Here is a 25,903-nt window from a genome sequence, read left to right on the forward strand (position 1 = left end):
AGATGTGGCCTCCAAGTGAGACTCTATTTCCTACACCTTCCTGTCTGACATTAAAAAGAGCAAACAGAACTAATTTGTCTACATCAAAAGCTCTGCAGAGAATTTTCCCCATGTATTTGTTAAAGATGTTAGGCTTGGTGCCTCTTTGGTGAAAGTCATTGGGGATCGACTCATCAGAAATATCCTAGCTGTAGACAAGTTTCTTATGTGGCTCAAGATGACTTCTGTCTACCGGTGCTAATTCCTTTGATAACCACTTGTTCCTTGGATATGAGACAGCGCTAGCTCTAGGTAGGCCTCACAAGTTAAGATTCCAGGCTGTGATTACCTCCACACTAACACTTTAAGAACAGCCGTCGGTTCTCAGAAGTGCCACCTCTACCAACAGAAAAGTCCTATTTGTGCTTGAGAAAATCATCAGCATGCTTCCTAGGGAGAAGCATGGACACTTACAAAATTTGGATCTGTGAAGTGTGATACCTATTGCACCCCATATCCTACCAGCACCTAATGGCAAAAATCTGCACAAGTCTGTTGTCTCTGTTTCTCACAGTAGCACATGGAGCCATCATGGTGGGGGATCAACATCACACAGCAGCCAGCCACTTTAGATCATGATATTTGTGGACAGTATCTGTGACAGAACAGAAGTACCAACAGCTATTGAAGATTTTTTTTTTCGGGAGTGGGGGGGGAAACTGGCCCTCCCAAGGAAAATATTCCAGTGAATGGAAAGGAGATGCTGACAAAAAAGGACAGAGGCCTTCCTGCCTGACATTCTGTAGAGCCAAGGCCAAAGAACACCATCCTGGGCTTGAAATTTCAGTCTCTGGAGGAAGAGGAGCTCAAAGTCCATCACAGACTTCCAAGACGATCATCTGTCAGTTCTTACTCTGTAGGCACTCAAACGCCTCGTGCTCTGCACACGTCTGGTCCCCGGAAGAGAAGCTGTTCTGCCTGAAGCACATCACTTACCGTCTGAGCCGTGGCTTTTCCCTTCACCCACCCTTCTCTTACCTCTCAAATGTTTGCAGATGATATGACTGTATTTCTCTCAAGGCAAAGAGCATTTGGGTTTTTCCCCCCAGCTGAATAGATGAGAAATTTATAAAAATTCTAGTGGTGTTTGTCATCTGCCTTCCGTTTGTGGACTCCAGTGCTGAAATTTATTTAACTGGTTCAATTTAAAAGGTTCAGTTTCTTTTTAGCTTCTAGTGACCTGGTACCTGAGGGTACACTGCATTGGGTCTCCCATAAAACACTCTCATGCCATGGGATGAGATTGTGAACCCTGTTATGCTCCAGAAACTTGCTTTTAACCCACTTGTTATCTAAGGTCAAGCATCTCATTCAGAGTCTTCCTCCTTGTGCACTCTGAATCCTGCACCCTGTACCTCCCTTTTGTTAGCTGGTTCTTGTTTTGAGAAAGATGTTGGGGCCAGCAGCAGGAGCCCTTCTATTCTGGGGAGATCTTTGTTTGGGTCCTAAAGCGAACCTAAAAGGTTTTTTGTTTTTGTCTCCTGAAGAACAGCTTCTGCCATACTGCTCATCTTTTGGAGAAAGGAGACAAGCTTTGCCTTTTCATATTATTATCTTCTCTGTTCCTACTTCCACCGTTCCTTTGGTCTTTCCCCCTTGTGAATATCACCTTTTCTACATTTTACCCAGAAGGCAATTGAGGGAATTGGTAGTTTTGTTGCACATGGACTTTAGATTCATTGAGGAAAAGGGAGTGCTTGCCTTCTCACACTGGAAGCATGAACCGAGACTTTGGGAATCTAGGGTTATGGTCAGCCTCCAGGGATGGACTCTTGACAGGTAAGTAAGGTATTTCAGTGGATTCAAAAGAATGAGAACAATATGGCATTTGTAATCATCCTGAGGCTGTGAATAATGCGCTGTGACTTGGTGTTCTTAGCCATATCCCCATCCCTCATTTCTACCACCCGAAGGCTTTGTGTGTGGTCTGTGGTCTTATCAGGTTCGTGGTCTTATCAGGTTCATGGTATCTCTCATCCCTGACTGCCGAGAACACTTGAAATCTGATTCTACCTCTAACGACTACTTCTGACTTCTCCCCAAGGCAGGTTTATCTGCCAGTCATTAATCCAAAAATACTTAGAGTTGTCTCTTCCCATAGGATCCTGACTGTTTGCCTACATTATATACTGTATCAAATGTTACACATGTGAGGAAGATTATATGACATAATAAGAAATAACAAAGAATCTTGGCTAGTCTGCACTTTAATAGGAAAAATGTTTAGCGCCTCCTCATTTAAACTCCCTGATCTCCCATATGATTGCTCCCACAAATCAAGAGTACTTGTGAGCCTTAAAATATATGACAAGGACTTTTCATAGATGCAGAATTGGCATTTAAATTATTTTTGCTATGCCCATGTGGATGAAGTAAAATTGAGGCTTTCTACCAGGCTTGATGGCATTGTGATGGCCGCCTAATATGTGTAATCATGGTAGATGATAAAAGTTTAAACAAGATATGACACCTGCTCATAAGAGGCTTATAGTTTGGTTGAATAATTCGATTCATTAAACATTTACTGAACTCCATGCTGTTGTCCTAGGGATCCAAAGACTTCGGAAGAGCTTACTCTTGAGTAGAGAAGCCATGTAAACAGATAATTACGGAACTGTGTGATAAGTGCAGTGATAGAAATATGTACAGATGCAGGAGCATCTGCTGCATGCCAGACATTATAAACCTACGTGGAGGGTTTATAGCGGAGGGTCAAGCTGACAGTCCTTGTCCTCGTAGACTCACAGTCTAGTAGAGCAGACAGATGTTATACACAAGTAAATAGATATGTCAAATTGTGATAAATGACAAGTAAAAACAGGTCTGTGAGAAAACGTGGCCAGGATTTAAGGGCAGAAAATAAAATTTTAGACTATTAGAATCAGGGGTAAGAGACACATATTATGCTGAGACATAGAGAATGAGTATGGGTCTGTTCTTGCTGCTCAAGTAGAGGCATCAGGAAAAGCCTCGGCTAGTTACAGCTGAAAGGCCAGCGTAGCAAGATAGTGGAACTTCAGAGGGGAGGGGGTGAGGTTGGAGAAGACAGACAGGACCATGCAGCACCTGAGTAGCCTTACTGGAGATTTTGGATTGAATTCTGAAAATTGTGGGAAACCAGTGAAAGGTTTTTTTATGTATGTGAGAAATTACTCTAGAATAATACGGAGAAAGATTAGAAAAGAGGCAAGAGCAGAAACGAGGGAAGTCTTTCCCCATGTAGAAGTCTCTTGCTATGGTTTTAGGGAAAGGTCATTATGGGTTGGCCTTCAGCAGTACTAATGGAAATAAAGAAATATGGACAGAATTGATATTAATTTCAGAGAAAGAATGAACAGAATTTGAAAATGTGATTGGAAGAGTGGATGGGGCTTTGGAAAAGATGACATTCACTTTCCTGGCTTGAGCAACTGAGTAGGTAGGTGTGCCATTTATTGAGATGGAAAGGGCTGGAGGAGGAACATATTTGTTGGGGAAGTTCAAGAGTTCAGGGCAGATTTTATGGAGGTGGTAATCCTTAAAGTAGGTCAAACAAGAAGGCACTGTTGTGAAAAGGTAAATATCAGATAGAGATGAGTAATAGAAATAGTAAGTGCTCTAAGAGTTGAGCAGCAGGAAAGATCAACGGTTATTAGGGATATTAGAGAAGATCTCTTGGAAGATTTGGGACATGAACTTTCCTATGAGGATTGGGTGATACTTGCATTAGTGCAGGAAAAATATTCTAAGTTGAAAAACCATGTGAACAGAAATCCTGAAGCAGATAGGATCATGTGAGTTAAGTCATAAGATCAGGAAATGGAGCAATAATAGTTGGGAAGGGTCCAGATTTATTAGGGAGGGGTACTTAGAAATGTGATTGTCAAGCTGTGATTGGTAACAGGTGGAAATTTGAATGGTTAATGTTTATGTGTTGAATGAATTGAAATGTGGAAGATTGGTTTTTGGTTTGGTTTGGTTTTGCTTTGTTTTGGAAATTTGTTGGTATCAAGCATAAAAATAAGGGTTTGGATTAAACTTGTGAATCCAGTAGGAATGAAAAAGAAAAGTGAACAGGATTCAAGTGACTTAATGGGGAAAGGAAAGGAAGAATCAACGTTAACTTTCAAGAACTTAAACCTTGGTAACTAGGAAGATGATTTTCAGCAGAAGTGAAAAAGTCAGGAATGGGACTAAAAAGTGGGTTGGATAAGTTTAATTTTAGATATGTTGAGGTTTAGTTTCCAATGGGGTGGAATATTTCATGAAGAATATTGAATGAGAGCAGCCCAAACTTGTCTGTTCAAAAAAAAAAAAAAAAAGAACCGAGTTCTGCATTAAATTCAGATTGAGAAAGACCACTACTCAATAACTGTGTTGAGAAGACAGAGTCTGAGTGTTCTTATACTTCACTGTGTGTGTCATATTGTACTTTTTCTTTTTTTTCCCCTTAATTTGATAATCCCGCTAGATATTTTAAGTGAGGTTTTCTGTACTTCAGAACAACTGTGATCACTGTTACTTTGTATGAGATTGTGCATTTGCTCCTTTTTTTCTTCATGAGTCTTATCCCTTACTGGTCCCTCCAACTTTCCCCCCTTTTAAAATCTCTTTCAAACATGTTTGGTGGGAGAAAACAGGTTCTAGGGGAAAGATGCTTCCACTTTGAAAACCTGTGGAGATTGAGATGATAGCGTGGCATGCGTAAAGAATACCATTACTCCCGGACAAATACTGTGACCCCAGTCAAAACCTTTGGCTTTGGGTCATACATTCTTCTTTTGATGTCCTAATCTTTTGGGATCCTGGAACCTACTAGTCTTTATTTGCTGACCAGATGGATGATTGTCTTTAAAATTTTAGTCATGTTCTCACTGTTTGGCTGCCGTGGTTTAGGGAAAAATGCTTGGAGAGGGTGGGGACTTCCTCCAATAAAGAGCTGAAGGGTTGGCTACCTTCAATTTCTTTGTCTTAGCTCCTCCTTGCTACCTCCCACAGAGATCCATATGGCTTTGGAGACGTTCGAGATACAAGACGTGATAGATCTCCAATCCGAGGAAGTCCAAGGAGAGAGCCCAGGGATGGCAGAAATGGCCGGGATGCCCGTGATAGCAGAGCCATGCGAGACCCCCGAGACTTGCGGGACCACAGAGATAGCAGAGACATTCGGGATCACAGAGACAGCAGAAGTATGCGTGATGCTCGGGACATGAGAGACCTTAGAGACTTTCGTGATCTAAGAGACTCTAGGGATTTTCGAGATCACCGGGACCCCATGTACGACAGATACAGAGATATGAGAGATTCCCGAGAGCCCATGTACAGGTACATATACAGCTATCTGCTTGGATTTTTGTTGGTTTTTTTTATGACAGTCTTTTTTATGAATGTTCTGCTGAACTAATTGAAGGCTCTGTAAGGGCAGTGACTTTATCAGCCTTATATGTCCAATGTCTAGCAAGTGGCAGATGTGCTACTCAATAAATATTTGCTGAATGTGTGAATGTTTGATGAATTATGCTTAGTGAATGAATCTGGATCCCTCCATGTGACCTGTGAAAGGCAGCATTGTGCGAATGGGAGAAAAAGATGGAATACAAATTGTTTTGGCGGTGCAGAAACAGGGAAAATGTACACATGGCCAGTAGGTCCAGAAAAAAACACTCGGCATCAATAGTCAAAAGGAAAATGCAAATCAAAGCCCCAGTGGGCTACCCCGTCATACCTGCTAGGTTGGCTATAATCATTTATTAAGGAAAACAACAAAAGAAAGTAACAAGTATTGGCAAGGTATGGGGAGAAAGAACCCTCATACATTGTTGGTAGTCATGTAAAATAGTGTGGCTGCTGTGAAGAATGGTTGGCGGGAGGTTCCTCAAAACATTAAATACAGCAGAATTACTCGGACCCATCAGTTCCACTCCCCAGTATACACCCAAGAGAACTGAAAAGAGGGACTCAAACAGATACTTGTATGTAAATGTGCATAGCAGCACTCTTCACAGTAGCTGAAAGGTGGACAAAACCCAAATGTCCGTCAAAAGATGAATGAATAAAAAAAGTAATACATCCACACAGTAGACTATTATTCAGCCATAAAATAAATGAAAGGTAATTCTGACACCTGCTACACCAAGGATGGACTTTGAAAACATAATGCTAAATGAAATAACCCAGACAGACTCAAAAGAACAAATATTGTATAATTCCACTGACATGAAGTATCTAGAGAAGGCAAATTCATGGAGACAGAAAATAGATTAGCAGTTACAGGGAGGGAAGTGAAGAGTTCCTGCTTGAAGGGTACAGAGTTTCTGTTTTGGGCGTTCCATTCAAGGTGATGAGAAATCTATTTGTGTATTTAAATGAAGTATTTTTATGTATGTATGTATTTTAAACCATAGTTTTTTAAAAAACACAGGCAAAGGAGATGGGAAAGCATCAAAATTAATATCAGTAGTTACGATCAGTTATTTTGCATTTACTTTAAGCCAGGGACTGTTCAGAGAGCTTTCTGCACATCCCCCTAGTCATTCTGAGAAGCCGGCTAACACCGCCACAGCCACAGAGCTGCTAAGCGGTGAATCTCAGAAACAAACCTCATTTGTCTAATTCCAAAGTCCTGCCTTACTGTGCTGCTTCTTGACAGAGGAGTGGGTGTTGAAGAATTCTGTACATCTGAGTTTTGCAGCATAAGTGAGTTTCAACTTTGTGCAAATTTCTTTCACTTTTCAGGAGAGAAAGCTCTTATGACCGATACCTGCGAATGGATGACTATTGCAGGAGGAAGGAGGACGCTTACTTTGACCGCTACAGAGATAGCTTTGATGGACGAGGCCCTCCAGGCCCAGAAACTCAGTCTCGTGCAAAAGGTAAAGCAGCAGTTTATTTCTGTTACTAGTGAAAGACTTGACAAATGAAACAGAAAACATAAAACCAACTGTAAAGGGGCTAATGTCTTGATGAAGCAGTCCACAAAAAGAAGAAATACAAATACCCTGCTAATATGTAGGGAAATTCAGCTTGAAAATTATTTATAAAATGCAAATTAATACCGTCATCTGGTTTAGTCATGTAACAAGAAGAAATGAATATGAGATTCCAGCAGTAAGAAATGAACAAAAGATTGGAGCTAAAGAGGGTTAAGTGCTTGCTTTTTGCCTGTTAACAAAATAACTACAACTGTTTGCACTGTCTGTGCATCATGTGGATTTTCTGTTTTATATAGAATTTTTATCTAACAGTATCTCTTTTTTAGAAAAGACAAACATTTTTTTCAAAGCCTCATTTTTCTCAGTACATCTTTAAAGACTTCTTAAATTATTTCATAGTTGAATGAAGAATCTCATTTTTAATTTGTAATAAAACTTTACTGAATGATTCCTTTTTTTTTTTCCCAGAACAAATTACAAATACCTGTCAGCAAGGGTCTTAAATAGTTGTCCTCAAAGTGTAAAGTAGAATAATAACAAAATACCATCTTTTACCTACCAATTTGGCAGGAATTTTCAAAAATGAGAATACCCAGTGTTGACTAAGATGTGGAGAAATAGCACTAGGTGATCCACCCCTGTGAAGGAATAAGTTAGGAACAGCCTCTGTAGGGTAACACCCTTGGTGTTGTGTGTATCAGATGACACATTAAAGTGCCCATGCGCTCTAATCCAACCATTCCATTTCAGTGAATTTATAGTAGTAAGAAACAATAATACTGGCTATTTTTAGGAGGTAGTACAGAAGAGTAATTCAGACAGAGAGTATGTGTATGTTATGACCTTGGCCTACAGGTAGTTTGGGATTCACAATAGTCACAAAATGTGACTTATTTTTATAGAAAGTCACAGTCCATATTTCAGTTTTCCTTGTTGGTGTCTTACAGAGCGTTTGAAACGTGAGGAACGGCGTAGAGAAGAACTTTATCGTCAGTATTTTGAGGAAATCCAGAGACGTTTTGATGCTGAGAGGCCTGTTGATTGTTCTGTGATTGTGGTCAACAAGCAGACTAAGTAAGAATCCTTTGGCTATTTCTCCTGAGTAAGGAGAAAGTTCAGAAGAGAAATTAAGACTTCTGGCAGATCTACCCACTGAATTTGGGCTGTGTATTCTAGCATTGCTCTCCTGTGTTTAGCCAGAGTTTTGTCAGTTGTAGCTTGACAGAAAAGCCCTTGCAAACTGGCTTAGGCCCCAAAGGGAAATTTTCAGTTTGCTTAACTGGGAACTTTGGGTATGGCCACATCCTGGGTCAAACCATGTCATCAAGACTTGGTCTCTGTGTCGCCTTCATTCTCAGGCATGCTTTCTACTTGAAAAGGCAGAAGGGCACTGACCCTAGACATTTATCTTCTTAGCAGAAGCTTCTTTCCCAGTGCTTCCACCTGAAGGCCTGGAACTGTTTCTCACTGGACTGATCCCTGAGCCAGCAGCATTGTGTTGACTGACGAGGGCTGGGTTATGTACCCATTCCTAGAGCTAAAAGTGGAATGAGGCCTGTGGAATCATGTGGCCTGAGTAGAAGGGTGCTTTCCCAAAGGAGGATGGAAGAGGGACTATATGGTAGTCATGCAGAGCGGTAGATCCCCCCTTAATGGAAAAACCCCAAGTCCCCAATGCTTTGGGAGGCACATGTCTCTGCATTTGTCAGCCAAGCCTTCTTTGTGAAGGTGCATGATCTTGCAGAACTGTTAAGAAACCATTCTGGCCAATCCAGAGTTCACAGTACCTTTTTGCACGCCTGTTTTTCACCTTCTTTCCTGAAGACTGAGCGGAAAGGCTGAAGGGATCATAGCAGCGTGCAGGCTTGGCACTAGCTGTGTTCCCTTTCCCCAGGTGGTTAGTAAATAACTTCATGTGTTTTCTAGCAGTTTGGGGTTAAAGAGCTAATTTCAAGGCAGAGACTAGGGAAATAGGTGTTGAGACACCAAGCAGCAGGCAGAGTTCCCAGGCTCTGGGCTGCCTTGTTTAGAAATAGATGCTGCTTTAACTGTAGATAGCTTTTTTTTTCTTGACACATGAGAATAGCTGTCGTTTTCTGAGCACCTACTTTACCACCCTTTGCTAGGCGCTTTACTTAAATTATTTTTAATCTCACACTCATCATGTGACGTATATATTCATTCAGTTCATCTCTTTTACATATGGCGAAGCTAGGTACTGGGGCTGTAATTTTGAGTATGCATGCAGGGCCCCTTCCTTTTGTGGAGCTTACAGCCTAGTCAGGCAGATGACAAAAATGGATGTATTGGTGATGAGCCCTAAGAGAAGAAATACATCAAGGATCTAATTTAGGTTGGAAAGAAGGTCAAGGGAATGACATGAACTGAGCCATATTTTTCTGTTCTATTGGTAAAGAAACAAGTTTGTAAGAGGTTAAGGAATTTGCTTAAATCTTCACAGATTTGTAAGTAAATGATAAGGCTGGTATCCAGACTTATCTCTGTAGCATTAAAGCCCATGGTTTTTTTCCATTATATTATGCAGCTGCCCCAAAGACAGATACATGCCACAAGTCTTAGGCAGCAGGATGGTGTCTAAGGAAGGACCACTGGACTACAGGACCAAGAGAAGGACCTGGGTACTAAGTACTGTGCTGTTGGCAACTTATGTGTGACCATTCTGAGCTAGTCATAACCATTCTGAACTAGTATAAGAGAAGGTATTGGTCTAGATTCTTGGAGCCTGAAGAGGGCACTAGGGAGACACTGGATACACTAAGATTTGAACTCCCCTTAGGAGCACACACTGTAGCTGGAGTGCAGCAATGTACAGACTGGGTGTTGGTCGGGGAGTACTCACCTGGATACTGTTTGTTTTACAGAGATTATGCTGAATCTGTGGGGCGGAAGGTACGAGACCTGGGCATGGTAGTAGACTTGATCTTCCTCAACACAGAGGTGTCACTGTCACAAGCCTTGGAGGATGTTAGCAGGGGTGGGTCTCCTTTTGCTATCGTCATCACCCAGCAGCACCAGATTCACCGTTCCTGCACAGTCAACATCATGTTTGGAACCGCACAAGGTACGGAGGCCTGAGTGGGTCAGATTTCCAGAGGCAGTCACTAGTCCATTAATTCTTTCTTTCTTTCTTTTCTTAAAGATTTTATTTCTTTATTTGACAGAGAGAATGCAAAGCGAGAGAGAGAGCGAGCGCACGCCCACAGACGAGTAGGGGAAGGGGCAGAGGGAGAAGCAGTCTCCCCACTGAACTGGGAGCCCGATGTGGGGCTCGATCCCAGAACCCCAGGATCATGACCTGAGCCGAAAGCAGACGCTTAACTAGCTGAGCCACCCAGATGCCCCCCATTAATTCTTTCATGCCTTACTCAGAAGAAGCAGGTTTGGGCAAATGACTTGTAGGTCAGCTCAAAAATGGCAGGGCCCTTTTCTAAGCACACTGGAGGAGACTTGCATGGTCACGTTCTCGTCCGATACTTTCAGTGGGTACGGTTCTGGGCCTGCTATACAGAAGACATGTTTAGCCTGTAGGTAGAGACAGTGGGATGCTGGCGGATGTTGAACAACTAGTTCTGGGGAGGGGGCAGGAGGCAGTGTGGTTTACAGCATTTGCTGATCTCCATGGTGTAAATGCTCCCACTGTGTCCTATTTCAGGCCATGAACATGAAGTCACTTCAGAAGAGAGGCCACCATCGGCTCTCGCCCTGAGAGCAGGTGCTGGCGCATCTCTGGGGTGCGCTGCCCTGAGTGCAGTATAGTATAGTCCTGGCTCTCACCAGACTTCGTGATAAGGGACAGAGAACACAGCAGGCGATGAGGACTATCTGCAAGTGTGCTGGAGAAGTAGAAGGGGCAGGAGAGCAGGGAGGAGGTCCCCGAAGTCCTTGAAGCCCTTCCCTGGAGTCGCTTTTAGCACTTCACACTCAGAATGTTGGGACTCGGCCAACTGATGTCCTGGTCGTTGCTCCTCCGGTGCAGACTTTTCCCTTTTCCCCCCACACACGGAATCTCTTTGCCTGACAGTTGGACCCATAATCATAAGATACATAAGGCTTTCCGCCAGGTCATTTGGTCGTTTGTCTTTCTGAGGAATAGTTCTCAGGATGTGTGAGGACATTTATGTGAAGTTCTCAGGCTTCTCACCCCCCGTAAGTCGTGTTGCCCACAAGTGAGGACAGGAGGTTATTTAGGGTTACATTTGATCTTAATCCATGACCTTTGAACTGGTGAATTCACAAACAGTAGGCCGGCTCTATCCCCAGCATCCCAGTGGAGAGCCAGGCTTTACAGAAGGCCTTTTTTGGCCCCCTGCGGCCTGCCTCCCATGGTTATTCCCTATGTGGTCTTTTTGAATCTGTGGGAGACTATCGTGTTTCTTTGGTTTTTGCTACAAGTCTGTGATCTAGGAATTCCCCCAAAGAACCAGCTCTGTGAGAGGTGTGTGTTCCCCACCAAAGAAATCTATTCACGTATCTTCCCAGCCTTCATCTCCGCGCCCCCCCTCAAGGCTTTTTGTCACCAAAATGGTTTTCTTGTGGGTTTGAGGATAGGAAAGGCCTGGTGGAGTCCAGCAGGTGGGCATTCCAGTGTGTCAGGGGAGAAAATAACTCCTGTCATTCTCTCCTGCAGAGCATCGCAACATGCCCCAGGCAGACGCCATGGTGCTGGTGGCCCGAAATTACGAGCGCTACAAGAACGAGTGTCGGGAGAAGGAACGTGAGGAGATTGCCAGACAGGCAGCCAAGATGGCCGATGAAGCCATCCTGCAAGAAAGGGAGCGCGGAGGCCCCGAGGAAGGAGTGCGTGGGGGGCACCCTCCGGCCATCCAAAGCCTCCTCAACCTCCTGGCGGATAACCGGTACCTCACTGCCGAGGAGACGGACAAGATCATCAACTACCTGCGAGAGCGGAAGGAGCGCCTCATGAGGAGCAGCGCCGACTCTCTGCCTGGTGAGCTACGTGGCAGGGCCGAGGTGAAGTTCTGACTCTGCATTTCTCTAACCCCCAGGCTCTGTTGGGAGGGTGGCAGGCCCAGGCTCTTTGGGGGGTAAGGGGAGTGAGCCCACGCCCTGGGTTCTCCCACGGGCTGTCCTTGCCGATGTAATGATAACTTAAGATCTGGGTACTGATTTCCAGTCCCTGTAGCGAACATGGTGATGGGTGGGCTAGGGTTGCTGGCCACCTGGTAACGCAGATGGATGCCCTTTTGTCCTTAAGTTGTTCTCTGGGGCACCTAAGCTGTTTCCTGGAGACAGCACATACCGGGAAGTAGCTCCCCGGGAGATTGATGTTACAGTCTGTGCATTATGTGATTGATGTGATCAGTGATTGTTGTTCTTCCCTGGCTGCTAAGCCGCCTGCCCACGGAGGGTACTTTCAACTGCATACCTCCACCTTCTGTCTTTTAGGCCCGATTTCCCGCCAACCACTCGGGGCGACCTCGGGTGCCTCGCTGAAGACACAGCCAAGCTCCCAGCCGCTCCAGAGCGGCCAAGTGCTCCCCTCTGCTACACCCAGTCCAGCTGCACCCCCCACCTCCCAGCAAGAGCTTCAGGCCAAAATCCTCAGCCTCTTCAATAGTGGTACGGTTATGGCCAATAGCAGCTCTACGTCCCCCTCAGTTGTTGCCGGAAACACCCAGAACCAGAATTTTTCCACAGCACCGAACAGCCAGCCTCAGCAAAGATCACAGGCCTCTGGCAATCAGCCTCCAAACATTTTGGGACAGGCGGGATCTGCTCGGAACATGGGCCCCAGGCCTGGGGCTCCTTCCCAAGGGCTCTTTGGCCAACCTTCCAGTCGCCTGGCATCTGCCAGCAACATGGTTAGCCAGAGGCCTGTGTCTTCCACAGGCATCAACTTTGACAATCCAAGTGTGCAGAAGGCTCTGGACACCCTGATCCAGAGTGGCCCTGCTCTCTCCCACCTGGTTAGCCAGACCACAGCACAGGTGGGGCGGCCCCCGGCCCCGATGGGATCTTATCAGAGGCATTACTGAGGCTCAGTCTCTCAACTGTCCCCAGTCCTGTCATCCCCTGGCCTCCCACCTACTGCATTCAAATAGAGTTATTTGGAAGATGTTCTCTGCGCCTCTCCAGGTCTACATCGAATGTTTCTACCACCTGCTCTCTCTTCTGCCCAAGGCTGTGTTGCTTATTCCTTCCAGAGTCAGAGTTCATACTGCATTTGGGGGTATATCTTTTTCTGTTGTTTCTGGTTTTTGTTTTGTAGGAAATAAATCTCTCTGGGGTCACTTGGGCAGTATAGGTGTCTGGGCTCAATTTATATGTCACGGGTTTCTCTGGTCAATCTGTCCGCTGGATCTGGGGGCGGGGGGGGGGGCAGGAGGAAGCCAAGCCCAATCGGCTGAGTTTGGAACGGCACTTCCGTGTCATTCGCCACCGCCTTTGTTCATTGTGAATCTACCAAGGTGTTCCAGCTTTGCTCAAGCTCCGGTCTGCAGCTCCTGCCTAGGGTTGCAGAGGACCAGCGTGGGCTTGGCCAGCACAGTGCCGTCATCGTGCCTCCCATCCCACATGTATGGGATCTGCTTGAGGATTCATAGATCAGCTGCTCTGGAGTTGTCGAGAAGTATCCGTGGCAGCCACAGAAGCAGACACTTTTCTGCATCATCCAGGATTGTTGGTTTAGAGCTTTCTTTTTCTTTTCTTTTCTTTTTTTTTTTTCTTCTTCATTTCATTGGAGGATCTCCAATGGGCTGAACGGCTCCAGTCACCAGCAGTTCAACAAGAACTGTGAATCTGGACCCTGACCACTCTCACCCCCTTAACATTTCTGTCAGCCTCTCCCTCTCCAGGCCAGTTTCATGGAGGCTCTGAGAAGGCAGCTCCAGACTCTGGCACGGAACACCCATTTCTTTCAGTGATTGTTTTGAGCTTTTGGCTTAGAAATCAGGTTCTTATTTTCATCTGGATTCTTATTCTGTTTTCTGAGAAGCAGGAGGTAGGGACCATTTTGATGTCAGACTTTTGGTAGCTGGACATATCCTTGATACAGGTGGCTGTTGATAACTTTTGAGCCAGAGTGAAATTATTAGAGGGAGGACTTCTGGCTGCTGCTCTAAATGGAGCCAAAGGAAGCTGCCCTCTCCCTAGGGGTGGTGCTCATTAGAGCCCTGTGGATCGCAGTCTCAAGGGGCCGCTGGCAGGGACGAGGGAGAGCAGTGACTTAGCTGAGTCCCTGCCAATGGCTGAGCAAACAATGATTTAAAAAATTCAAGGTCCCCAGGCAGCAGCGTTTTATGTTCTGACCTGTTTGTGTTATAGAGTGTTTTTTTTCCTCTTTGGAATTCTGTGTTGTTAATAAGATGAGATGATTACTTTTTAATTAAAATGAAAAAGTAAAACCTGTGTTGTCTTTCTGGGGTGTGAGTGTCTGCAGGGGCGTCCCCTCCCAAGGTCAGAAGGTGAAGGTCCCTGATGGAGCCCTGACTGCTTTCGGTCTGCCGTGAGGTCTGCCCGCTCTTGTCCCCTGTGGTCAGGCCTGAAGACCTAACCCTGGGCTGTCCTCACGCATCCCACCTACTTAGGAGCTGTAGTAACAGTGCGGAGCTTCAGACCGCTGGCTCCTGGTGCTGTGGTACACGCCCGTGTTTGCGGTACTCAGTGTGGCGGCACGCTTACCCTCTTACTCGAGGAAAAGAAACCGGGACCCTGAGGAGTCATTGCTGGCCACTAGCCAGGGGAGTGGGGCACTCTTCTGTTTTGATTTCGTCCCCGTTGCCCCCCTCTGTTCTGCCCATTATGTGAGGAGCTGGCAGAACCATAGAGTCATAGAAGCTGTGAGAGCCTGGAGGAGCGTTGAATAGCCAGCCCCGCCAGGCGGGTGTGGTGAAGTGACTGGCATGAGGCCTCTGGTGGGCCAGGGACAGTGCTGAGCCTGACCTGCTGAGTGCTTGCTCTCAGGACGATGGCAGCACTGTCCACGACAGGGCCCCACAGCTGCCGGAACACAGCCCAGGCGGCCAAACCTGGAGGACCAGCCCAGCCCCCTTCTGCCAGTGACAGTCAGGGTTTGATGAGGTGGCCAGGCTCCTGAAGAGCCACCCCTCTCCCCACCTACTCACCCTTCCCCCTCGAGTGTCCAAACAGCACACCTCAGGCTGTGAAGGGTATAATAAAATTATTTTTATTGCATTTTGTGCAGACGGGAGTCTAAAAAATACAGTAAAAGCTGTAAAGCATTAAATGGGAGCATTCAACAATAAAGGAAAGAACCAACGCGCTCCTTTCCGTATTGGCACAAAGAACACAAGATCAATACTGAGGCAGAATGTGGAATACTGAAACACACTGAAAATTAAAGGCAGGCCTAATAATAGTAATAAATAATCTTGATTTGGTTTGCAACCTCTCCTATTTACAAGGGTTTTCAACTTCATTGCATTGCCCTGCACATAGATCGTCTAAAACAAAAGCAACACTAGTTATCACTACAAGGCTATTGAAATATTGCACTCGGAATAAAAGTCACTTGAATGGACATGAAACATCTAGCTACAATGATTATAAAGATAGTTTGATGAATGACTTGTGATAACATTCATAACAAATATTGCACATGTAGCACAGAAAACTCGGGTTTTATGGGACGTTTGTCTTCATCAACGGAAACTTTGCTCTTGCCAACCAGACATTTTGGGCCCAGAGAGTGCAACTTTGGTTCCCTAATTGGTGTTGATACAGCCCCCTTCCCCTTCTGCCCAGCCCACCGCTTTAGCCTGGGATGTTCAGGCCCCCAGAAGGCTAGGCCCAGCTGTGGTTCTCTGAGGGCGGTCTTTAGGAAGATGCAGGGGGGGGTCGGGGGGGGGGGGCTGGCGTCTTAGTACTTCCAACTTTCTGAAGAGTCTATCTGGCCCCCTCATCAAATCTCAGAGGGCTTGGCCTAACAGGCAGCTATCCAGACCCACCCCCAGCCACACCTGACCCAGTCTATAGATGGCAACAGCTCCAGCTCTCTGCCTTGGGCTCAAAGGGAAGGAGGTGGTGAGGTCAGGAGTACCCAGTAGCCCCAGCTCTGGGAGGTGGGCAGGTTGTCTAACTAGGTGCAAATGTCAGGGCCCTGGGGCTGGAGGTACTGAACCCAGTCCCAGAGGGCACTGGAACGAGCATGCAGTGCCTGTCCCCCTTAGTAACGTGCCCCGGGGGAAGGGAACCCGCCCAATGCGCCTTCTCTAGGGATAAAGGGCGCCCCTGACCGGGCTGCTTGGAGCAAAAGCGCCAAGGACTGGAGTTGGAGAAGCCAAAGGCCTTGGGTCCTAGTTGGAGGAGGGCAGAGAGGCGCTAAGAACAAAGCACATGGCGACTCTAGCCCTCCCCCAGGCCCAGGTGCCTGGGAGACGCAGCTAGAGGCCGCTGCTGGGCAGCGAGGCCCGGCCCCGGGACGCGGAGAAGGCGGCCGAGTCCCCGAGGCCGGAGCTGCCAGCTGCCGGATAGGGACAGGAGAGGGAACATCAGGGGCAGCGCTGGAGCCTCCCCGGTGGGTCTGGCCCCTAAACCCAAATCGCTCCCCCTCCTCCCTCGCCTGTCCCAGGGACGCAACTCCGGGGAGGGGACGCCCTCCAGCTCCCCGGTTTCAGTCTTTGGCGAGGAGCCATGTGATAGGGAGAGCAAGCGACAAGCCGACGAGGAGCGCCGCCTGCTCCCCCAGCGAAGGCACGGGGGCGGGGCTTCCTGGGTCCCACCCCACCCCCGAGGAGCCCCTCCCCTGTCCTGGCGCCTGCTCGCCGGGAGCCAAGAAAAGGTCGCGCGCTTCCCCGCAGCCGCTGGGAGGCGGATCCAGAAAAGCCGGACACTGGTCTCACCCCATCTCCGAAAAGAACTCGCGGGAAGGGTCGGAAGCCAGGGGCGCGCGGGAAGGGCGAGGAGGCGAGAGCGGGGCGGGGGTGCCGAGGGGCCAGGACCGTGACTCCCGCCTGGGCCGAAAGCATTTTTGCTCCCAAACTCGCGGACGTCCAGGAAAACCCAGCCTCCCGAGGCCACCGCCTCCCCCGGGCGCCCCCAGCGGGAGAGCTCGACAGCCGCGAGCAGAGAAGTCCGTTGCGCTTCTAGTCACAGAAATATGGGGACGTTAAAAATACACGCGATGTCTCCTGTACACTATGTATAGGCTCGGCCCCGCGCGGAGGGGCTGCGGATCCGGCCGAGCGCGGCCTCCCCACCGCGCGTCCTCGGGCCGCCGGGAGCCGGGCCCGCGCCAGGGCGCCGAGGAGGACCGGGTGGGGAGGGGGAGGGGACGGGGCCGGGAGGCCCGCCGGAGCTCCTCTCGACCCCGCGCCTCCGCTCCCCGCGCCTCCCCGGCCTTATTGCAGCGTCTCCACCCGCGGGGCGAGGCCGGGCCCGCGGAGCGACGCGCCAAAGGGCCGCTCGGGCTCCCGCCTCCGCGCGGGGCGGTCCTCTCCGAGTCAGCCCCGAGCGGCGTGGCCTCCGGGCTTCAGGCAGCGAGGGAAGGGGCCAGGGCGCGGGCACAGGGTCTGTATGTAAACGGTGACAGCGGCGGGGGGCGCGGCGAGGGCTCCGGGGCCGCCGGCCGGGCGCGCTCGGGCCCGGGTGGCAGGTCCTGGCTCTCAGGAGTAGATGGTGATGACCTCGCGGCCGCCGCCGCGGACCAGCATCACCCGGTCCAGGTGCTCCGTGAGGACCTCGAGGAACTCCATGTCTGAGCGCGCGTCAAGGAGAAAGACGGTCCTCTTCATCTCCACCCCCCGACCCCGATGGAATGGGGGTCGCGATCGGCGCCAGGGAACCCTGGGCCCGAGTCCGGGTCCGACGTAACTGAAGCAGAAACGGGCTCAGCTCTTCCATCCCAGGGCTAGGACCCCGGCCCCCTGACGTCGCCTCGATTCCCCAACCCCCGCTTTAGCTCCAGGATACAATTTTCGTCACCGTTGCGGTTGCGCGGAGGTCCAGGCATGTTGAGCAAAACCAGCTTGGCATCCCGGGATTTCTTCACGATGACCTCGTTCAGCCGCACGGGAGCTGGACCCAGTGCCCTCCCAGCCCCAGGCGCACTGGGCCGCTCTCAACTGACTCAACCCCAGGCCTCTCCAGACTGGGCTATTCAGAGACCCCAAAGGCCAGGACCACGAACTGAGTGTTCACGATAGAGTGAGGAGAGCAGCGACCCTGGCCAACCCAGAAGAGAGAATAAAAAAATCCTGAAGCACTTACAAATTCTCCCACTCCCTTCAGGAAACACAAGAGAAGCAAAGAGAAGAACAAGAGAGGGGTCAGAAGAAGGAGAGACTGAGGACTTGGGCCACCATCGCCCCCCCCAGTGCATACAGGTCCCGCTCCCCCCAGCCACACCCCCTTCATTTGTTCACTGCCTACACCTGGGAGCGCTGACCCTCAGCAATCAGCCCAGCCCCCTAGCTCTCAGATGGGGGAACCCAGGCAAGGTTTGAGCTGGGCTTTCCAACCAGGACCTCCTCTGCTGTTTGCTCTGCCATGAGGAGCAAAGACCCTGTAAGCTCACCCCCGACCCCAGGCCCCAGCCCCCAGGCCCCTACGGCTTCATGCTGAAGAAGTCCTTGATGCCCTCGGAGGAGACCGGACTGGGGCCCTTATTCTTCTCTGCCACCGACTTGTCCTTGGTCCAGGTGAGATGCACTTTCTCGGGGTCGGCCTCGCCCTCCCCCTCAGGCTCCTCCCCCGGGGATGGAGAGCTGCTGGGGCAGCTGGGCGCGCTCTGGTCGTGGATCAGCTGCACCTGAGGGACCAACGAAGGGGCAGCACGTGATCCCTTTAGAGACCGAAGGTTCTGCCCGCACTGGCTGGGGCCAGACCACCCCAGCTGCACACCTCTTCCTCTGGCTTCTCCTCACTGTCACCAGCTGTCTCTTCTGGGACGTTGAGGCGGAGCCGAGTGTTGGCTGGATTCTTCCTCCGGATTGAGCCACGAGACTCATCGGTGATACTCTGGATCTAGGGAGTGACGCGAGTTAGGACCAGCTCTGCTCTCACTCACCAGCCATGCCCTGCAAAGAGCTACGGCCGGAGCTGACGTCCGACCACAGATGCGCACTTCGGGAAACCGTACCAGTTGTTAGAATATTGCAGGGCTTTCATACCAAACAGCTGCTGTCCCACTGACCTGGCCACTGCAACTCATGTGCAGAGCCCCTGCCCGCCCCACCCTCCAGCAACCAAAGGGTTAACACTTGGCCGCCCCCCCCCGCCCCCGCAGGGCTCTTAGCCCACAACCCAGGGCCAATTCTGATTGGTCAGTGCCCTTGCCATTTCTTACATTTTTTTACGATCACCCCTGGGACCACACCCTTGGAGTGTTCACCCTTCCCAGCTCCAAGAGGTACCCATCACCCATTCCCCTGAGGATCCATTAACCCCAATCTGAGAAATACATTATTCGCACCCGGGAGACCCCCTCAACCACGGTCTGTCACCCTCACCTCCAGGATCTGCCACCCACTCCACAGGCACCCTGTCACCTGCCCCCAAGAGCTCTTCAGTCCCCAGTCCCAGAACACCATCGCTCATTTCCCCAGGGTCTCCACTCTCTGGGGTGGGGGCTTTCATCCCAACTCCCGGGGACTAGTGGTCCCACATTACTCATTGCCCCTGAGAACTCTTCAACCACACCCTAGGAGTGTGCCCCCAACTCCCACCATTAGCCACGTCCCTAAATAGCCATCTGTTACCCACTCTGGCGGGGTCTATCACATGACCTCTTGTCCCCCCTACTCGCAGCCCACACCCCTGAGGAATCATCATCCATCCATACTTAGCTTCCACTGTTCTCGTTGGGCCCCAGAAATCACATACAAAGGGGGAAATCTGTCACCCAGGCCAAAGCCCTCGGCATCGTGGCCGGCCTGCTGCAGTGGGCCCCTGCTGCGAGGAAGCCTGGTGCTGGGAGGTGGGCTCGAGGGGGAAAAGGGTGATGAGTAACGCTCTAGGGTGAAGACGGCGCCAGTGCCAGGAGTGTGAGCCCTGGGCCCTCCCGACTGTGCAGACCCAGAGCTGGGAGCCCAGCCAGGGCAACCTCACCTCCCGCTCTCGCTCATTCTTGGTTAAATGCATCTGTTTGAGGATCTGGGAACGCTGCTCCATCACCAAGGTCTTCTCGTAGGTGTAAGCCGAGATGTCGCTCTCGTGCTGTGGGCGGGCAGGGACGGGGGCAGAGTGACAGGGGCAAGGGAGGAAAGCACGAGTTCAGGGGCAAGGCCAAGGGAAGGGAGGCAGACCCCCTTCCTTCTGCCAGCCCAGGGCTTCTCTAGCTAATGACCTAGTTTAACCAATAGCTGCGGGAGGCAAGGACAAAGCAGAGGGCAATGCTCCTTGAAGGCAATGCAGCTCATTCCCTGCTCAGCCCAATGCAGGACCAGGCGTATGAATGGGTGAATTAATGAATGAGTAGATTAATTAATTACCTGGGTGAATGGAGAAAGGGAAGACATTTTATAAAGGAACACAGTGATGAATGAATACAAATATGGATGAATGGGTGACTGGATTAATGAATACATTAATGAATACACAGACGGATGGGTGGATGGATAGATGAACTGAGGGAAAGGATGGATGAGGGGCTCTGTGGGGGGCGTGGGCTCTGAACCCAGCCTGCCGGGGTTTGAATCCTGCCTCTGCCACTTAGTTGTACTGTTGGGCAAATTGCTTAACCTTTCTGTGCCTCGGCTTCCTAATCTGTAAAATGAAAATGCTGATAGTTGGATCTGTTTCATGGGTTGCCGTGAGAATTAATATCTATAAAGTGCATGAGACAGTGCCCCACATGTAACGACATGGCTATTCTTAGAAAGGAGAGAGGGAGGGAGGGAGAGACGGATGGATCGATGGGTAGACTGACTCTTGGGTGACTATGTGAGAGGCTAAGAGGTGGGTCAGGTTGGGGAGGGGATCCACCACCATAAGCTCATGGAATTTGGGGGTTGCCCTCTTCAGTACTGGGGCCAAGAAGAAAAAGGGCCAGGTAGGACTCCAAAACCTGGGGCACTCACCATCTCCACCACCTCGACCTCCGCGGTGATACGTAAGTGGTACAGAAAGGTGGTCAGGTCCTTCTTCATCTGGATGCTATTGTCGTCCATCTGGGCCACCGTGAAGATACGCATCTTGCACTTCCGCCAGACCTGGAGGAGCGAAGGGGACCCAGAAAGGTCCAGCCCAGATGCAGTGAGGAGATCGAGAGCCAGCACCTAGAGAGGACCCTGTCCCTCGCCCTTCCCGCCCACCTTCCTACACCTACACGCAGACCCGAAATCCTCTATCTCAGCGGCCACTCCCCACAAAAACTCCCCTGCTTAGGGAAGGGTCCCCCATGAAAGCATCCCTTGCCTGGGTTAAGCGTTGCTGTCTCTACAACGCAAGGACACCTGCAAGAGGGGACCCCATCAGTTCCCAACATCTCAGCCCCGCTTCCCGTGGAGGCTAGCCCCCGGCCAGAGCCCCTGAGCCACGCCTGCGCTCACCTTGTGGTGCCGGAGCAGGAAAGGCAACAGCATGAGCATGCCACCGTCGTGAACGATCCACCAGACATCGATGCTGCCCTCGGAGAAGCGCTCAGGGTTCCCAGGGAACATGGAAACGTTCTTGGTGACCAGCAGGGCCAGGTGACCAGCTGTGGTTTCCCGGACCAGCTCTGGGAAGGCCAAGGAGAGGGCCAGATGGGAACACAGTGACCCTGGTCCCTTTCCCGCACCAAGCAGCAGCCACAGAGGCTCCTGGCACCCAGTGCCCCACCCCCGCTTTCCCCCACCCGGGCCTTGGACGGAGTCGTCAGAAAACCAGCATCCACGTAGGTCTCAACACTTCATTGTTGTTTGGATTTGAGAAAGCTTTTCAATCTCGCTGCGCCTCAGTTTCCCCACCTGTCAAGTGGCATTAACACCACCTGCCCTCCCTATTAGGAGCTCTTCTGTGCACGGCCTCATTTATCCTCCCAACTGCCTTCTAACTATGACCCACCTCTTAAGGACACAGAATAGCCTGGAGGCACCAGCGCAGGCTCTGGAAGTACCAGCTGTGTGACCTAGAGCAAACTCCTCGATCTCTCTGTGCCTCCGCGTCACACCAGTAAAGCGGAGATAACAGGGACTAGCCTGTTATCACGGGACTGCTGAGAGAATGAGAGGCTCAAAGGAAGCCTCAACTGGTCTGGCACACAGAACACAGTCTCCAAATGTTAGTGTTTATATTACGACCAGGAATCCAGTGCTCAGAGAGGGTGAGTCACTTGTGAACCATCACACAGCCCGAGGCGAGATGTAGACCGGGGCCTCTCTGACTTCGCAGATGCAGCTCTTTCCACGGCCCTCCACCGAATCCCTGCCAGCTCTGCAGGGCCCAAGACTATCTCCTTCACACCTGAGTCCCCAGCACCCGGCGCAGCGTCTGGCACGTGGCCAGCTCTGAATGCCGACACCTGCAGGTGCAGAATCCGCACCTGTCACGTCTGGGAAAGAGCACCCAGGCCCGAGAAGGAGAACCCACAGCCCCCGCTGCCCCCCAGCCCGCCCCGGTTACCAATGAAGTTCCTCCACGTCTGATGATCTTCCTTCTGCCGCCAGTTGCGGGGCCAGCCGACGAGTACGGTGTTGTGCTGCAGACCCCCGAGGCCCCCAGACTGAATCAGGTGCGACACGCCGTCACGCAGGTTGGAGGAAATCACTACCTGGCAGAAGCCCTTCACTTTCTCTGCCTCCATCAGGCGCCGGATGGACTGGGAAGGTGGGGGGGAGGGGGTGGGCAGCATGTCAGACAAGGATGAGCCTCAGGCCTCCCTGGCCTTGCACGGCCCCCTGTGGCCTCCCTTCCTCCTGTCTCTCCCCTCCATCATCACCATCTTCCTGAAGCTCAGCTCTGATCATGTCAGCCTCGGGCACTAGAACTGTGCATGGCTCCCCATCACCTGTGGCCTCCATTCCTTGTTGATCCCTCAAAGCTCTTCATGACCTGACCCCGCACTGGCCCCCACCCTGCCATCGCTCGCAGTCCCCCTGCAAGGCCTCCAGCACTGCCCGGACCCCTCCCCGCACTGTACATCCCACCCCGCCTGAAAGCACCCCCCACCCAGACCAGAAGGGAACTGGGTTTAAGACTTGCTTAAGGCCACCCAGCTAATGGATATCATTGTAGGGGTTCAACTCCAGGGCTCTGACTCCACCTCCCACCCTCTGGACCCCTACCCTGACGTCAAACACAGAGGGCTTCAACTCCTACCTCTGCCCCCTCCCAGCCGTGGGACCTTGGGCAAATCACCTAACCTCCGTGAGCCTCAGTTTTCCCATCTGTCAAATGGGGATCCTGACAGCTACCCCACGTAGGAACAGGCAGAATTAGAAGACAGGATGCGGGTAAGATGGAACACAGCCTGACAGATTGTAAACACTCAACACATTCTCTTACTCTGGTAGGAACTCTAGTGAAGCACCTATCAACGGCAGACAGCCTGGGAGCACCCTGACGGCTGGGATTTGGTCTCACACACACACCCCCCCATCTCCCCAAGCCTGGAACGCAGCACATTCTCAGCCCCTGCATGTTGAAGGAACCCGACCAGCAGAGGCCTCCAGCTCTGGGCCTTGAAAGATTGGTGTGAACAGCCCAGCGAGGCAGAAACAGCAACTGTCACAAGCCATTAGGGGTGCCCCTCCCCACCTCTCCTCGCCTCCCTCCGGCCCCCTTTCCTTTCTCCACAACTAGTCACAGCCCCAAGGGGAAAGAGGCCTGGATCAAAGACAGAACCCACTTCCTCTGCTAGCCACCAGGTTCCAGACACCTGTTAGCGCCCCCTCCTGCAGGAGCCACGCACCCCTGTCCACACTGGCTCTGGAATCTGAGAGCGTGGACTGGTGGATGCAGACAGGAGCAGGTGACCCAGAGCCAGGGACCCAGGCTCAAACCCTGACTGTGCTTCCAGCCAGCTCTGTGGCTGTCAGCAACCTGCCTTCCCTCTCTGGGCCTGTTTCCTCCTGTGCTGACTGTGGGTACTCACACCGCCAACTCCACGTGGTGTGGGGGTGAGGAGAATCACGGATTTGAAAGTCTGGAGTAGGAGTCAAGCAGTCCTAATTTGAGTCTCTGTTTTCTGTCCTTAGACAAATGCCCTGACCCCTCTAGGCCTCAGTTTCCTTATCCATCAAATGGGCCCTTTGGGCTCTGATGGTCTTTGGTTCTGAGAGCTGGATTCTAAGGAACTCACTCTCTGAGTCCTTAGATTCCTCTTCTAAGGAAGATGACAGAAGAGCCTGAGCCCCCTTTGATCCCAAGGGTGGGAAGGAGGGAAAGTGTAAAGGGACGAGGGCTGTCTTCCTGAGTGCCCTGCCCTTCCCCATCCCCACCAGGGCCTCGGCTCACCTCCTCTGCCCGCTGGGCCTGGGGATGGTTGTCCAGAAATGTGCCCTCCAGGACGGAGCCCACGATGGTCAGGCCCTTCCCCGCCTTGAGCTGAGAGGTCAGTGAGAGTAGCTGTGGGTGTACCACATTCTGGTCTTGGTCCACGCGCACCAGCACCAGCAGCTGTGGCCTGAAGAGGATGCAAGGTGGTCCGTACAACGCCCACCCAACCTCCACCCGCCGTACACCACACACCCACACCCCATAAGCCTGTGAGGTTACTAGCCATCCGTCCTCTATACCCCCATTCCCACCCACCCACCTAAACACCCATCCATCTATTTCCTTGAACGTCAACCCACCCAACCAGCTCCCTCACAGCCACCCCCCCACCACCCCACTCATCTCTCATCCACCTCACTTATCCATCCATCCATCCACCCACCCACCCATTTTATCCATCAGTCACCCACTCGTATCCACACCAACTTACCTATGCATGGATTAGTCATCTAATTATGACATCCACCTGCCACCATCCATTCACACATTCATCTGTTCAGCAATCACCCTCTGATACGTATATACTTGGCCATCGACCCAACTATGTATCCATTCATTGCCTTTTGCATTTGGCCCCCCATCCAACCCACCGCCCATCAGTTTGAGAGCATTCTCTAAGCACTTGGGGCTGGACCCTGTGCCAAGCAACTAAGAATTCACAACGCAAAGCTCTGGTCTCCGGAAGCCCCAGTTTAGTAGATATCAGCAAGGGTTGAGAGGCGGGAGGTAAAAAGTCTGCTTTCAGTTCTGCCTTCCGTGACCTCTGAGACCCTCTCTGGCCCCTGACTTCCACATGAATAAAGAGGAGGGATTGTTCTGAATCTAGAGAATTCTAGGAGCCCCTATAACTCTCCAAATGAATGAAGCCACGTCTCCCAGAGCAAATGCTACACGATATTCCATTTATCTGTCTCTGTTTGTGCCTTCTCCGTGGAACTGTTAGCTTACTAGGTCCCCACAGACTGGAAGGGGGCCTGGCACATATCCCGCCTTCGCACATTTTTTAAACAAAAGATGGAATGAACAGAGGGATGAAGAGAGGGAAGCTCACCCTGGGGGCCGGGTGCTGCAGGTGGGAAAGGTCAGACTAGGCTGGGCTGAGAAGGGGAGGTGAAGGTCAGATCATTGTGGAAGGCACAGCACTCACCAACCAAAGCAGGTGAGGAGGTCAGACCCTGTTCCTTTCCTGTCCTTCCCCTGGGCCCTCCCACGTGTGCCTGGCCACTTACCTCCAGTTCTTGGTATGTGGGGGCCCTTCCTCCAGGCGTAAGAGGGCATAGCGTGCTGCGCTGAGGGACAGGCCTCGGATCCCATCACCCCACTCCTTCTCCGCCCTGGGGGCCGGAGGGGCAGAAAGTCAGGGGTGTCAGGAGGCCCCGTGCACACTGAAGTGGCCACCCCAGGGCAGAGGACGTGCAGCCATTCTGCCGTCTCCTTTTCTCAAAGCTTCAGCCCCTCCCTCAGCTCCTGTCTTCTATCCCCCAATCCCAGCCCTCCCCCACTCTTACCTTATCCCCACCCCCCTCCCATCCCTT

General features: G+C 50.9%; 2 protein-coding genes across 8 annotated transcripts in view; one reads left to right on the forward strand and one right to left on the reverse strand.

Moving 5' to 3' along the window:
• NCOA5 (nuclear receptor coactivator 5) overlaps positions 1 to 14,335 on the forward strand; it is a 30,025-nt gene extending 15,690 nt beyond the window's left edge. For 3 of the 4 annotated variants that reach the window (XM_002928059.4, XM_011235862.3, XM_019808825.2), the window contains 6 exons: positions 5,017 to 5,343; positions 6,754 to 6,890; positions 7,898 to 8,024; positions 9,833 to 10,032; positions 11,599 to 11,919; positions 12,378 to 14,335. In XM_002928059.4, coding sequence (XP_002928105.1) covers positions 5,017 to 5,343; positions 6,754 to 6,890; positions 7,898 to 8,024; positions 9,833 to 10,032; positions 11,599 to 11,919; positions 12,378 to 12,967 — 1,702 coding nt within the window. In that variant the 3' untranslated portion in view covers positions 12,968 to 14,335. Of the gene's footprint in view, positions 1 to 5,016; positions 5,344 to 6,753; positions 6,891 to 7,897; positions 8,025 to 9,832; positions 10,033 to 11,598; positions 11,943 to 12,377 lie in introns of all 4 variants that reach the window. The other variant, XM_034640255.1, reaches the window with a different exon arrangement.
• Positions 14,336 to 15,080: 745 nt separating this feature from the next.
• Positions 15,081 to 25,903, reverse strand: part of SLC12A5 (solute carrier family 12 member 5) — a 37,097-nt gene continuing 26,274 nt past the window's right edge. Inside the window, exons 16-26 of one of the 4 annotated variants that reach the window (XM_034641039.1) lie at positions 25,598 to 25,702; positions 24,327 to 24,495; positions 22,494 to 22,689; positions 21,440 to 21,609; positions 20,969 to 21,100; positions 19,998 to 20,105; positions 18,792 to 18,914; positions 18,500 to 18,699; positions 18,159 to 18,173; positions 17,862 to 17,998; positions 15,081 to 17,646 (exon numbers count right to left, since the gene is read on the reverse strand). In XM_034641039.1, the coding sequence (XP_034496930.1) occupies positions 17,555 to 17,646; positions 17,862 to 17,998; positions 18,159 to 18,173; positions 18,500 to 18,699; positions 18,792 to 18,914; positions 19,998 to 20,105; positions 20,969 to 21,100; positions 21,440 to 21,609; positions 22,494 to 22,689; positions 24,327 to 24,495; positions 25,598 to 25,702 (1,447 nt within the window). In that variant the 3' untranslated portion in view covers positions 15,081 to 17,554. Of the gene's footprint in view, positions 17,647 to 17,861; positions 17,999 to 18,026; positions 18,174 to 18,499; positions 18,700 to 18,791; positions 18,915 to 19,997; positions 20,106 to 20,968; positions 21,101 to 21,439; positions 21,610 to 22,493; positions 22,690 to 24,326; positions 24,496 to 25,597; positions 25,703 to 25,903 lie in introns of those variants that run through there. The other 3 variants (XM_034641038.1, XM_034641037.1, XM_019808834.2) reach the window with 3 other exon arrangements.

Source organism: Ailuropoda melanoleuca, chromosome 13 (genome assembly GCF_002007445.2).
Source record: "Ailuropoda melanoleuca isolate Jingjing chromosome 13, ASM200744v2, whole genome shotgun sequence".
Taxonomy (NCBI): domain Eukaryota; kingdom Metazoa; phylum Chordata; class Mammalia; order Carnivora; family Ursidae; genus Ailuropoda; species Ailuropoda melanoleuca.